Here is a 14,347-nt window from a genome sequence, read left to right as displayed (position 1 = left end):
TATGACAAACCCCTCATCTCTGGGGTCAAGCTAATGAACCTCCTCTGAACAGTCTCCAATGCCACTGCATCTTTCCTCAAATAAGGGGATTAAAACTGTGCACAATACTCCAGGTGCGATCTCACCAATGCCTTGTATAGCTATAACAATATCTCCTTACCTTTATATTCTATTCCTTTAGCTAGGAAAAGGCACCTCCTAATCCCACTGGCAAATCTCTGCATTCATTTCATTCTGGTCTCTTGAACACCAATAATTTTAATCACTCTCTGGATCTCATGTCTCTCATTCCCCCTTTAACACATTAAAATCATACCTCTTCAACAGGCTTTCCATCATCTGACCTCATATCCCCTCATATGGCTCAAAATTGTAACCTTCTGGTGAAATATCTCAGAATGTTTCGATATATAAAATAATGCAACTTTGAGTAACACCCCAGTATCCTATAATTACGTTTTAGTAACACCAAAAGGATAAAATGGGACAAGTAACAGATTCTAGGTATAAATGGATTTTTGGCTGACCTTTTATAATCAACCTGTGTGGGTTACTAGACTGAATAACATTTGTTTTAAACCATACCACCTGCAAGACCCACCCTAGAATCAGATTATATTTGAAGTCAGGTTTTCCATCTGTCTAAAGCAGCCCTCTCTGCATCTCAACAGTTGATATTGAAAAGTTTTGTGTTATAATAACCCCCTATGACAATGTGGTTACTCAGAATCACACAATTATTGCAGTGAAGAAGAGGCCATTCAGCTCATTGTGTCTGCACTGGTTCTCCAAATGAGCAATTCACTTGGTGCCATTCTCCCTCCTTGTCCTCATAACCCTGCACATTCTTCCTTCTCCAACAGCCGTCTAATTCCTTTTTGAAGGCCTTGATTTGAGCTGCCTCAGCCACACTCTCAGGCAGTGCATACCATACACAACAAATAGTCAGCAGAGCTCTGAGATCCTTTCTCCCTCGAGAGCTGGTCCTGCTCATTCAGTGGAATTATTCTGGATGTGTCAGCTCCACTCCCCATCCCCACAGGTTATTCACCAACCAGTATATGCCTTAAACCTTTTAGCATGTTTATCACAGGCGCTGCCTACAGAGATTTATCAAATGGACTTTCTGGGATGCGTAACCTTTTCCTTTCTATCTCAATGATGTTGAATTACCCACATAATGTCCCAGATAATTTGCAGTATTAGTCCCTCAATTTATAGTCGTCTGTTAAATAACATCACTCTGAAACAAATGTCTTTGCAGGGTCTATGTCCCTGCGGTGTTTTGTGCATTCATGTGGTACCACATTACAATCAGAGAAAAGTTGGTTTCACTGATACTCACCTTCAGGATGGGGTCTCGTCCCTGTGATCCTTTGTTTAATGAATCCAGGACTGTATTTCCAACAGAACAATTGCCAATGCAATTATTTGATTTAAAGAGGTGATTTCTGCTGAGCTTGGATCACCTAAGTCATGGAAGAAGACCATTCAGCCCATTCAGTCTATGTTGATTCTGTGTAGAGCACTCCAGTTAGTCCCACACGTCAGGTCTAATTACCTTCAGATGTCTATCCAATTTCCTTCTGAAATCGTTCACCATTCTCACTCTCACCTCCATCAAGACAGTGAGTTATAGGATGATCAGACCAGTCTGCAGAAGGTAGTGGAGGCTGGTACATATGCAACATTTAAGAGGCATTTGGATGGGTATATGACTGGGAATGGTTTGGAGGGATATGGGCTGGGTGCTGGCAGATGGGACTAGATTGGGTTGGGATATGTGGTCGGCATGGACGGGTTGGACTGAAGGGTCTGCCTCCAGCAGAGTATATGGGATGCTCCAGCACAGAATCTAATATGATACAGTATTGCCCTGGCAGGGGTGTGTGATCTTTCCAATAAGATGTCACACTGCTCCACTCCTTGTCCAATCCTTGGGGAATTCTATTACAATATTTGAAGTTTGCGTGAAAGCGGGAGAGGGTGAGTTATGTCACTCATGTATCTTGGTTAATTTTCCTCTGAGAGTAATTTGGAATGTGCTTGCCAAGTATGCCAATAACATCACCAAATAAGAACGCCTCTGGGATAATGAAGAAGGCATTTGGTATGCTTTCCTTTATTGGTCAGAGTATCGAGTACAGGAGTTGGGAGGTCATGTTGCAGCTGTACAGGACATTGGTTAGGCCACTTTTGGAATATTGCGTGCAATTCTGGTCTCCCTCCTATAGGAAGGATGTTGTGAAACTTGAAAGGGTTCAGAAAAGATTTACAAGGATGTTGCCAGGGTTGGAAGATTTGAGGTATAGGGAGAGGCTGAACAGGCTGGGGCTGTTTTCCCTGGAGCGTCGGAGGCTGAGGGGTGACCTTATAGAGGTTTATAAAATTATGAGGGGCGCGGATAGGGTAAATAGACAAAGTCTTTTCCCTGGGGTGGGGGAGTCCAGAACTAGAGGTTTAGGGTGAGAGGGGAAAGATATAAAAAGAACCTAAAGGGCAACTTTTTCACACAGAGGAATGAGCTGCCAGAGGAAGTGGTGGAGGCTGGTGCAATTACGACACTTAAAAGGCATCTGGATGGGTATGTGAATAGGAAGGGTTTGGAGGGATATGGGCTAGGTACTGGCAGGTGGGACTAGATTGGGTTGGGATATCTGGTCAGCATGGACGAGTTGGACAGAAGGCCTGTTTCCATGCTGTACATCTCTATGACGTCAACAAATGGCACTGAAGCACATGATCTGGGCACCAATATTCCAAACCCATGACCACTACAATCTGGAAAGGACAAGGGCAGTACAGCCACCTACAAGTTCCCCTCCCCAAGCCACTCACCATCCCGACTTCAAAATATATTACTCTTCCTTCATTGTTTCAGGGTTAAAATCCTGAAATTCCCTCCTTAACATCAGTTTGTATGTCTACCAAGAGCACATGGACTGCAGCTCACCACCACCTTCTCAAAGGATGGGCAATAAATGGCTAGCCCAGCTAGTGAAACTCAGGTCCCATGAAATAGTACCTTTTAAAAAGCCGCACATGTGGATGATAGACAGGAATGAGTGCAGACTGCTATCAGGTCGTTCCCTTTAAGACATTGTCCATCATGGCTACACAATATGTAGAAGCACCACCCATTGAAATGGATAGACCCTGTACAACAAAACAAAATGCAAAGGGAACAGTGTTTTTACGCACAAATCCTCTAAACTGTTTCGTACATTGCAACAGTCACTGTATTTAAACATACTTCGATGGTTGAAAGGTGATTTAGACAAACTTAAATTCCTTTTGCAAAATATCCTGGAGGACACATTCTAACTGCAGGAGATTTCGCAATGGGTGGCAATTTACCTTAAAGGTGTAAACTTGTGTCTACCAACAGCACAAGGAATGATGAAGGGCCTCTGCCCGAAACGTCGACTCTCCTGCTCCTCTGGTGCTGCCTGATCTGCTGTGCTTTTCCGTCACCACACTTTTCTGTTGCAAATGAAAGCAGCAGTGAACAGGCCAAATACCATTGACATGAATCATCCAAGAACTCTCAGCAGTTATTTACAACTAGAAAATTTAAATGCCTTCCTCGCTATATATATATATATATGCATCATATTATGTTACAAACGATAGCCTATCTTGATAACTATCGGGCCAGCAGGAGAGTTCTTCAGCAGTGATTTAATATCAATTGGGAATGTTATACCTTTGGTTCCATTGCATTGGAGACTGGTCAATAGCTGGTGATGGATTATTTTACAGGTCACTGGGTGAACATGGCAGCTTCTCTACTATAACTTAATTAGGTTACAGATTTTAAACTTGGAGATGAAGTGATCGCAGGGGAGTGGTGGGAGAGTGATATCGGGGGGAGTAGAGTTGGAGGAGTCATAGTAGGGGAGTGGGTGGGAGTGGATGGGGGAGTGATAGCAAGGGAGGGGTAAGGGTGGGGTAGTGAAAGCGATGGGTGGGGTGGGGGAGTGATAGCAGGGGAGGGGGTAAGGGTGGGGTAGTGATAGCGGGGAAAGGGGTGGGGGTGGGGTGGGGGAGTGATAGACGGGGAGTGGTGGGGGTGGGGTGGAGTGATAGCGGGGGAGTGATAGCAGGCGAGGGGGTGGGGTAGGGGAGTGATAGTAGTGAGTGGAGTGGGGAGTGATAGCAGAGCAGTGGTGGGGGTGATAGCGTGGGAGTAGTGGGGGTGGGGGAGCGATAGCAGGTGAGGGGGTGAGGTGGGGGAGTGATAGCAGGGGAGGGGGTGGTGTGGGTGGGGTGGAGTGGTGGGGTGGGGGAGTGATAGGCGGGGAGTGGTGGGGGTGGGGTGGAGTAATTGCAGGGGAGTGGGTGAGGTGGGGGAGTGTTAGCAGGGGAGGGGGTGGGGTGGGGGAGTGATAGCAGGGCAGTGGTGGGGATGGGGTGAGGGAGTGACAGCCAGGGAGTGGTGGGGGTGGGGTGGAGTGATCGCGGGGAAGTGGGTGGGGTGGGGGAGTGATAGCCGGGGAGTGGTGGGGTAGGGGAGTGATAGCGGGGGATGGGGAGGGAGTGGGGGTGGTGTTATGGTGGGGGAGAAGTGGTTGATGGCATGGTGAGGCGGGGTGTAATAGTGGAAGGTGTGCTGCACTGTTGGAGATGCTGTCAATATAAGAACTGCCCTCTCTGATGGCCAATCCCTGGCACTATTTGGAAGATATTTATCCATCGGTTGACATCACAACCACACAAGTCATTAATCGTTCTCCCTTAGCTGTTTGTGGGAGATGGGTGTGTGTAATTTAGCTGTCACATTCCTTGAAATCCAACAATGACTACATTTCAGAATGACATCATTGGCTGTATAATGCTTTGTAGCTCTTTTCAAATCCGTTAGAAGAGTAAGAGGTAAAACTTCAGAAATGTCGGAGATAAATTTGAAACTATACGAAAGAAATCAATAATATTCATAGAAATCTGAATTAGGCCTTTTAGCTTCTTGAGCCTTCCCCAACATTCAAGAAAGTCTTGACTGCCCTTTTTATGAATTTCACTTTCTCACTATATCCCCATGATCAATGATTTGCTCCGTATGCAAACATCTATCGACTGCAGTCTTGAATACATTCAATAGGACAATCATAGCCTCTGGAGTGAACCATTCCAAAAGATACACAACCTTCCCCTGAATTAACAAATACACCTTCATCTCAGTTCTAGGTCACTGATCCCTCATCCTGATAATGAATGTTGAATTCTTGACTTCTCAGTGAAGACAAACCAGATTAGCATCTATCCCATTATACCCTTCAGAATTTTAGTTGTTTCAATTCGATAAATTCTGATCACATACTTGGTGTTCTCGACTCTTCAAAAAGTGTGTTAAATTGAGAAAGTAGGAAGGATGTATTATCTTGGAAGGAATACAAGGATTTACAGAAGTGATACCTAGCCTTCTTGGGTTAAGTTATAAAGTGAGATTATACAACTCAGGTCTATTTTCTCCAGAATTTAGATTAAGTGATGAGCTGATCAAAGTCTTCAAGATACAAATAGGAAAAGACAGGGTAGATAAAGATAAACTATTTCCACTGGTTGGATAGTCCAGAACTAGGGGTGTACTGAGAGATTTAGGGCCAAACCAATCAGGAGTGATATTAGAAAATTCTTCTACCATCCTATGTGTGTAGATGTTTGGAACTGTCTTCCTCAAACAGCGGTGAATACAGGATCAGTTGTTAGCTTTAAATCTGAGATTTTGTTTTGTTTAGCAATGTATTAAGGACAAGGGCCAGAGGCCAAAGGCCTAAATGGAATTGGACCACAGATCATCTATGATCTCATTGAGTGGTGGAACAGGCTTGAGGGACTGAATTGCCCACTCCTGTTCTTACGTTCCCATGCTATTAATGGAGAGGAGTAAGAAGTGGGTTTTACTTATTTAAAGATTTTATGTTAATATTAATCAGATTTTACACAAACTGGTCAGAGTCTAATGAATATTTACATGTCCAGAAGCAAAGTACTGGGGATACTGGAAATCTAAAATAAAGTCAGAAAATGCTGAAATACAGGGGCAGGTGTGCAGACAGAGTTTTAAATAAATGACTTGAACAGAACAGGCAGAAAAGGTCAACGACAATTGATTACAACAAAGAAGATCCTAATGGCTAAAGTGTCTAAAGGAGAAAAAGGCAGTGTCTTTCACCATTCGCACAAAGTTTTGCTTTTCCATATTTTTATTAAGTGGATTTACATTTTGCCAAGGGTGGAATCTTCTGCTGTTGCTGGGGTGATTTTGGAGCTGGAGGGATTTAATTCAGAAGGATGGTGGAATATCTGAACCCTGACACTTTTCCACCTTCAAAGTCTCCCTGAAAAATACAGCATTTCCACCAATTCATAGGAATGCCTGACCCAGGGCCATCCTAACTGGAGAGAAACATCTGCCAAAGTGCTACCTGTCATCAGCATCTGACAAGTCCCGAGCAGGAGCCACACACAAACAACATGTGAAAACCTGAGCAGCCCAGACCTGTCCTCAACCACCACTTACACACAGACACACATGTGCACACTGACAGTTAAATACATGCCTACACCGACACACACACACACACACACACACACACACACACACACACACACACACACACACACACACCTAAGACAAGAAAACTTTATAACTATGCTTCTACCACACCACAGTACATCACCATATATAATTGTCCCAAAGCACATCAAACCTCAGCACAACAGGTGAATCATTCTGTCCAAGTCGTGGTCATTCAACAACATTATCACCACTGACTGCCCCACCATCAATATCCCAGTGGTTACCATTGACTAGAAACTGAACTTTATATTAATTCATTCATTCATGGGATATGGGTATCACTGACTGGACCAGTATTTATTACCCAGCCTTAATTGCCCAGAGGGCAGTTCTGAGTCAACCACATTGTTGTGGTTCTGGTGTTACACATAGACCAGGTAAGGACAGCAGTTTCCTTCCCTAAAGGGCACGAGTGAACCCGTTGGGTTTTTCTGACAACTGACAACAGTTTCATGGTCGTCATTAGATTTTTATTAAATTCAAATTTCACCATCTGCCATAGAACCCAGGTTCCAAGTGCATTATTTAGGTCTCTGAATTAATAGCTTAGCAATAATACCACTGGCCCCTTACTTCCCCATCAGACCATACAGAAAAGTACAATGGCTATGAGAACAGGTCAGAGACTCGCAACTCTTGTGATGTTTGTCCACAACCCACAGGGAATAAATCTGGCGTGTGCTGAATACTTCCCATTTGCCTGAATGAGTGCAGCTCCAACAATACTCAAGATGCTTGAGCCCTCCAGGGTAATGTAGCCTGCCTGATTGGCTTACTGTATATCATTTATCTATTCATTCCTGCATCATCACACAGTGCCAGCAGTATGCACCACCCACAAGATGCACTGCAGGAACTCACAAAGGCTTCTACAGAGCTTCTGTGACCCCCTACCACCGAGAAAGACAAGGGCAGCAGATGCATAGGAACATCATCACCTGCACGTTCCCCTCTAAGTCACTGACCATTCGGAGTTCTCTGTCATTGGTCAAAATCCTGGAACTCAAACCATAATAGCAGGTGTACCTACACCACATGGAAGGCAAAAGTTCAAGAATGGGACACATCACCAACTCTATGGTTAGCAATAGACAATTAATGCTGAACTAATCAGTAGACAATTAATTTTGAGCTAATCAATAGGCAATTAATGCTAGCCCAATCAAAAATCAATTAATGTTGGTCTAATCAATAGGAGAAAGTGAGGACTGCAGATGCTGGAGATCAGAGCTGGAAATGTGTTGCTGGAAAAGCGCAGCAGGTCAGGCAGCATCCAGGGAACAGGAGAATCGACGTTTCGGGCATAAGCCCTTCTTCGGGCATAAGCCCTTATTCAGCCCTTCCTCAAGAAGGGCTTATGCCCGAAACGTCGATTCTCCTGTTCCCTGGATGCTGCCTGACCTGCTGCGCTTTTCCAGCAACACATTTCCAGTCCTGGTCTAATCAATAAGCAATCAATACTGACCTAATCAATAGGCAATTACTTAATAGACTAGCCGAGCCAGTCCACATCCTGTGAATGACTTTATACAAAATATATTAAGTCCAGTCCAGTCCATAACAATAGAAGCTGAAATAAAGAGAAACAGTAATACAATGATATCAGATGTCAGGACAAAAGCGATCATATTCAGTATCTCAGGAGACTGGCAACATAAACAGAGTCTATAAAAATATACTACTTGAGGTTGACATTTCCCTCCACCTGTTGAAGATATCATACAGTCCAATTACTAATTGAGACCCACTCTTACACAGTACTGCTTCGTGCTTCAATATATTTCAGTGACATTGTATAGTGACTGCAGAGTCCCAAGAACAGCAAAGCCTTGAGTGCCTCATTCACTTGTTTCTGATGTTGGAGATCAAACTGTTCACCAGAGACCAAGGAGAGCTCCCTGCTTTTCCTTTATTTGTATCCATGAATCTGTAACTTCTACACATGTCTGAAGAACAACACCTTCAACACTGCAGCTTTCCTTCGCTGGGGTACTGAATGCAAAAATAAGTTTAACCTCCTGCCATAGAGCTGAAACTTGCAACCTTGTGATTCAGAAGTGAGATACTGAGAGTGATACTGAGTCATGCTGACATACGCTTACCTTAATCTGCAAATAAACTCTGCAAATAGTAGGTTATTGGGACCTAACCCTTTTGAAAGGAATTAGATTAATACAGTCGCCCCACCCCATACTCAAGGAGAATACATTCCAAGACCTACTGTGAAAGTCTGAAACCGTGGATAGGAGGGAACCCATTCACTTAGATGGGAAACCTACCTTCTTAGCATCCCCAGACCCTGGTTCTGGAAGGTTTCCTATAATATGTTCGGCCGTGGTAAACCACGTAACTGAAACAGTGGAAAACGATTCCGCAAATATGAGGGTCTTCCTCTACCTAATTAAGATGTTTCTTAATAAGTTCAGGATAGAACGATTAATCATCTAGGAGGATGATGAATTCTTTATTGGTGGTTTGTGCATAAATCACCTGATTGAAAAATAATTATATGTGTTATAGACATAATTTGTGAGGTTAAATTAATGCTTGGGAATTTCATTCGAGTATTCATAAGAATTGGAGTGATTTTTGATTTGTAATTTTGCCTTGAATGTTTAACTAGTATGTGCTCAGTTGTCTCAGATGTTTCAATAGATTTCATGTCAAAGGAAGATTGGACAGTAATTCTAGCGGGAATGAATTTGAAAGGTCAAACTGTGCTTGTTCAAACCAAACTCACCAACAATGATGTCCCATTTTACTTTGTTCATTTCTATTATTTCATTTTTGTTCAGAATATAACTGCACATATTTCAAGCATTTCACATCAGGAGAAAATGCAGAAATTTTCCAAATTACTACTCAGAAAGGTAAGTGACTGAAATCTATCAGATCTTGTTTAGTTATGGGATCGATTCGATTTGTTATCCAATACTGTAATGAAGAATAATAGACATTGAGCACAATTTTTGAAGAGTAACTGTTAACGTCACACATTAACAAGGAAAGCTGTTAATAGGGAGGACCCTCACTAATCCATAACCTACACCCCCCTTCTTCCTTGATGGTATCAACAGTTTACAGAGTGTCACTAAAGGGGACAATCTTTATATGTGTGTTCGTCAGAAAGGACCATTTCATCAGGAGTGGGGGTTACAGTCAAACCTGATCCCCAAGTCAATTCACATCCATTTGCAGTTTGCAATCAGAAATCCCTGAAGGAAGTGTCCTCCATTCGCCCACACAGTCAGCATATTTATTGTGTCACACTCTGACATTTAGCTGTGATCACATTCACCCAGGTATAAACTGGATTAAACCCAAGCCCATTCTGGTGTTTGGCTATATATCTGATTTGGGTATTTCATGTATGTTCGATTTTAATTAATTGATAATTTTGTGAATTGAGTTGAATTGAATTTATTGTCACGTGTCCCGAGACACAGTGAAAAGCTTTGTCTTGTGAGCAATACAGGCAGATCACAGAGTTAAATAGCATAGATAAGTAAATAATAGGTAAACAGCGGCAAAAACAAAAACACAGCTACAGGTGAATGCTAAGAGTTTGTGAGTCCATTAGTATTCTAACAACAATCGGGTAGAAACTTTCCAAACCGGCTGGTGCATGTGTTCAGGCTTCTGTACCTTCTCCCCGATGGTATAGGTTGTAGAAAAGCATTGCCAGGGCGGGATGGATCTTTGAGAATGCTGGCGGCCTTTCCTTGATAGCGGGCCTGGTAGATGGATTCTATAGATGGGACGTTGGCCTTTGTGATTGTCCAGGCCGAGTTCACCACTCTCTGTAACAGTCTTCGATCTTGAATAGTACAGTTGCCATACCAGGTAGTGATACATCCAGATAGAATGCTGTCGATGGAGCACCTATAAAAGTTGGCAAGGGTTTTCGCCGTCATGCCAAATTTCCTCAGCTGCCTGAGGAAGAAGAGAGGTTGTTGGGCCTTTGTAACCAGTGCGTCCATATGGGGAGTCCAAGAAAACTTGTTGTGGATGACCACTCCCAGGAGCTTGACACTCTCCACTCATTCCATCTCTGTGCTGTTAATGTGTAGGGGGGAGGGGGCATGAGTGACATCCCGCTGAACGTCAATGATGAGTTCCTTGGTTTTGCTGGCATTGAGAGCTAGGTTTTTCTCAGTGCACCATTTTTCCATTTGTAGTCTGTTTTGTCACCCATCTGAGATTCAACTGACTATGATGGTATCATCAGCCAACTTGTAAATGGAATTAGTCTGGTATTTGGCAATGCAGTCAAGAGTACAGTCAGTACAGTAGGGGGCTGCGTATGCACCCCTGGGGTGGGGGGAATCCAGTGTTGAGTGTTAGTGAGGATGAAATATTGTTCCCAATCTTCACTGATTGTGGCCTGTGGATCAGGAAGCTGAGGATCCAGCTGCAGAGAGTAGAGCTTAGTCTGAGATCACTAAGTTTAGTACTGAAAATGTGTTGCTGGAAAAGTGCAGCAGGTTAGGCAGCATCCAGGGAACAGGAGAATCGACGTTTCGGGCATAAGCCCTTCTTCAGGAATCCTGATTCCTGAAGAAGGGCTTATGCCCGAAACGTCGATTCTCCTGTTCCCTGGATGCTGCCTAACCTGCTGCGCTTTTCCAGCAACACATTTTCAGCTCTGATCTCCAGCATCTGCAGACCTCACTTTCTCCACTAAGTTTAGTAATCAGTCTCAAGGGGATAATAGTGTGGGAGGCTGAACTGTAGTCAATGAGTAGGATTCTTACATAGCTGTTCTTGGTGTCAAGATGTTCTAGGGAGGAGTGAAGGGCAAGTGATATGGCATCTGACATGGATCTGTTGGTCCAGTCGGCAAATTGGAGTGGGTCAAGAGTAGTGGGGAGGCTGGAAATTGGTGATACAAAATGGCTCCTGATATTGAAAACAATGAGCAAACCTTTGAGTGTGTATTGAGCCATACAAACTTACAGCACAGAAGGATGCAATGTAGCCCATATTGGCCAAAATTGACATCATATTCCTTTTAACAGTGTTTATTTGTATAGAAAGTGAAAGAGATCAGAACCTTTTGCCATAGTGCATCTTCGAAAAGCTACATATTGTCACAAAAACTATCTATTTAAAAGAGAACTCCATAAGTTAAATCTTTCTAAGTATGTGAGGGTTAATCTAGTAGAGCAGGAAGGAGTGGAACTAACATTCAGACCTGAAACAAAAAACAGAAATTGTTATAGAAAGTCAGCAGGTCTGGCAGTATTTGTGGAGAGAAAAACAGAGATAATGTTTTGAGTCCAGTGACCCTGCTTCAGATCTGAAGTTGTTCAGGAACTCAGGCCTTGGCAAAGTCCTGATGGCCAACTCAAATCCACTTACTCAGCTGCCAATCGTATTTTAAGCTCAGGACCCTACAGTTGTTATGACTAGCACTGTATTGGGTCAGATTTCCAACACTGTGTGACCAGGTTTGATGCCATGTTTACTCATCTCCAGAGACTCTGTAAAGTATCTCTTGATGCCACGTACACTTCTCAGCCTCAAACTGGGACATTTCCGGTGTCAATGGGGTGAGGTGGGGGCTTCAGTTTGTGTTCATGCAGAAAAAGGTGGAAGGGGGGTGGGTATCATGTGAAAAGTTGGCTGACCCTTTACCTACTCAAATAGAGGATTAGATTTCTCTTTGCAGCCCTCTCTGGAAAAACAGGTGGCCGTGCACATGGCTGGCACTATTTGAACTGCATGGACTTCAGTGAAAGAAAGACTATACTTGGAGGGGGGCGGTGGGGGGGCGGAAATGTGCTTTCAAACTGCTGCTGTCTTTTTAGGTGTTGGATAACTCAGTTGGTCATCTTTCTCAATGAATACAAGGCAGGAGCTGAGCGATAATGGAGTGAATCTGCGGGCACCTTTCTCAGTTTCTTGGCATCTGTTCCTCTGCAGAATATAGCATTTCAGCAGCGGCCATCGCAATCATCAGCATTGGGTTTATGGTGCTCGGTACAATCTGTCTGCTGCTCTCCTTCAACAAGAGGATGGATTATTTCCTGAAACCAGCCGGCATGTTCTTTATCTTCTCGGGTAGGTTGATGGTGCGGGGCTTAGACAGTTAACAGCTGCACTGCGTTCGGACTGGAGTGTGGGCCCGATAGCCATCTGCTTCTCCTCTGAGCAAATGGGTGGGCAAATTAGTGAGGCTACCTCAGTAAAGTGCTCTTCATGTTTCATGCTGCACTCTGTTGGGACTGATAAGGCCTTTGTGGCACAGTGGTAGTGTCCCTCTCTCTGAGCCAGGAGATCCAGAAAGTCCCACTTTTTTCGGGTGTCACAACATCTCTGAACTGGTTTATTAGAAAATATATTGCAAAATATATAAGGGTTAACGTACCTGTCAAGACCAGAGGGTCCTAGTTACATTGGAGATGTGTCACATCATGTCCAAACACTGCTCTTAAAGGAACAGTTTATAGTTAACATGTTAAAAACAAATGGGCTTTGTGCTACAGTGCTTAAAGGAAGTGTGTAGTAGAGATTTTCTTATGAAGCTGTTCAGAGATGAAATGTCATACACCCCTTGAGCAGGTGGGATTGAATCCAGGCTTCTTGGCTCAGGGGGTTGGAGTATCAATCCCCCGCCTGGCATATGGGAGACCAGAGTTCAGTTCAAATGGGAGGCAACACTGCTGAAAGGTTTTACCTGGTGTTTGTGGTCAGTGTTCCTCCAGTAATGACTGTTGATGACTGTACATGTCAAAGTGTACTTTTAGATATTTTCGAGTCAATTTGCTCAGATGTTATAATACACCTCAGGAGCAGAGGGGATTTGAACCTAGGCCTCCTGGCTGAAAGATAGGGACATGACCATTGTGCCACAAGAGGTCCCTCGCATTATGATGTTTTTAACTTTTGTCTCATTTATCTCCCTTCATTCAACCTTTCTTTGCCTTCTTTGATTTCTCTTTCTTTACTCGTTTCATGATGAATTAATTTTACCCTCCTTTTCAGTTATTCCTTTACTCTGGGGTCCTTATCACACTTTAGAAACTCACTTTCCAGTCCCATGGTGAGCAATGCTTTTTAAATTAAAGTTACATGAACAAGTCTCTTCTGATATATTACAAGATGTCCTGTTCCAGCATAACCCTTTTGTTTCTTTTTAATCCTGCCCATTCCATCCTCCCAGCCTTACTCTCAGTGGGATGTTGTTCCTTAGTTACCAGGTGTCATGGCAATATTTCAATGTTATTTTTGTTCATTGATGCGATGTGTCTTTATGCCTGGGTTAGTACTCATTGCCCATCCCTAATTCCCTGGTGAAGGTGGGAGTGAGCAGCCTTCCTGATTTGCTGCATTCCCTCCATTGTAGGGATACCCACGCTGCCATTAGAAACTATCATTTCAACCCAGTGACACTGAAGGAACTATGATATATTTCTGTGGTCACAGGCCAGGCATAAGACATTAAGACACAGGAGCAGAAATTAGGCCATTCAGCCCATTTGGTCTGCTCTGCCATTCAATCATGGCTGATATGTTTCTCAACCCCATTCTCCCCGTAATCCTTGATCCCCTTGATACTCAAGAACCTATCTATCTCAGTCTTAAATAAACTCAATGACTTGGCCTCCACAGCCGCCTGTGGCAATGAATTCCATAGATTCCCCAGTCTCTGGCTGAAGAAGTTTCTCCTTATCTCCATTCTAAAAGGTATTCCCTTTACTCTAAGACTGTGCCCTCGGGCCCTAGACTCTCCCACCAATGGAAACATCTTCCCAATATCTA

General features: G+C 43.5%; 1 protein-coding gene across 1 annotated transcript in view; it reads left to right on the top strand.

Annotated features, from left to right (window-relative positions):
- LOC122562279 (voltage-dependent calcium channel gamma-1 subunit-like) overlaps positions 1-14,347 on the top strand; it is a 30,292-nt gene that overhangs the window by 7,861 nt on the left and 8,084 nt on the right. The window contains exons 2-3 of the mRNA XM_043715071.2: positions 9,379-9,453; positions 12,509-12,646. Of these exons, the coding sequence (XP_043571006.1) occupies positions 9,379-9,453; positions 12,509-12,646 (213 nt within the window). The remainder of the gene's footprint in view (positions 1-9,378; positions 9,454-12,508; positions 12,647-14,347) is intronic.

The sequence above is a fragment of the Chiloscyllium plagiosum genome, unplaced genomic scaffold (assembly GCF_037043375.1).
Source record: "Chiloscyllium plagiosum isolate Xiang-an unplaced genomic scaffold, Cpla_swu_hap1 HiC_scaffold_25, whole genome shotgun sequence".
Lineage (NCBI taxonomy): Eukaryota > Metazoa > Chordata > Chondrichthyes > Orectolobiformes > Hemiscylliidae > Chiloscyllium > Chiloscyllium plagiosum.
The sequence above is the reverse complement of the archived record's forward strand: the minus strand, read 5'-3'. Positions and strand labels throughout refer to the sequence as shown.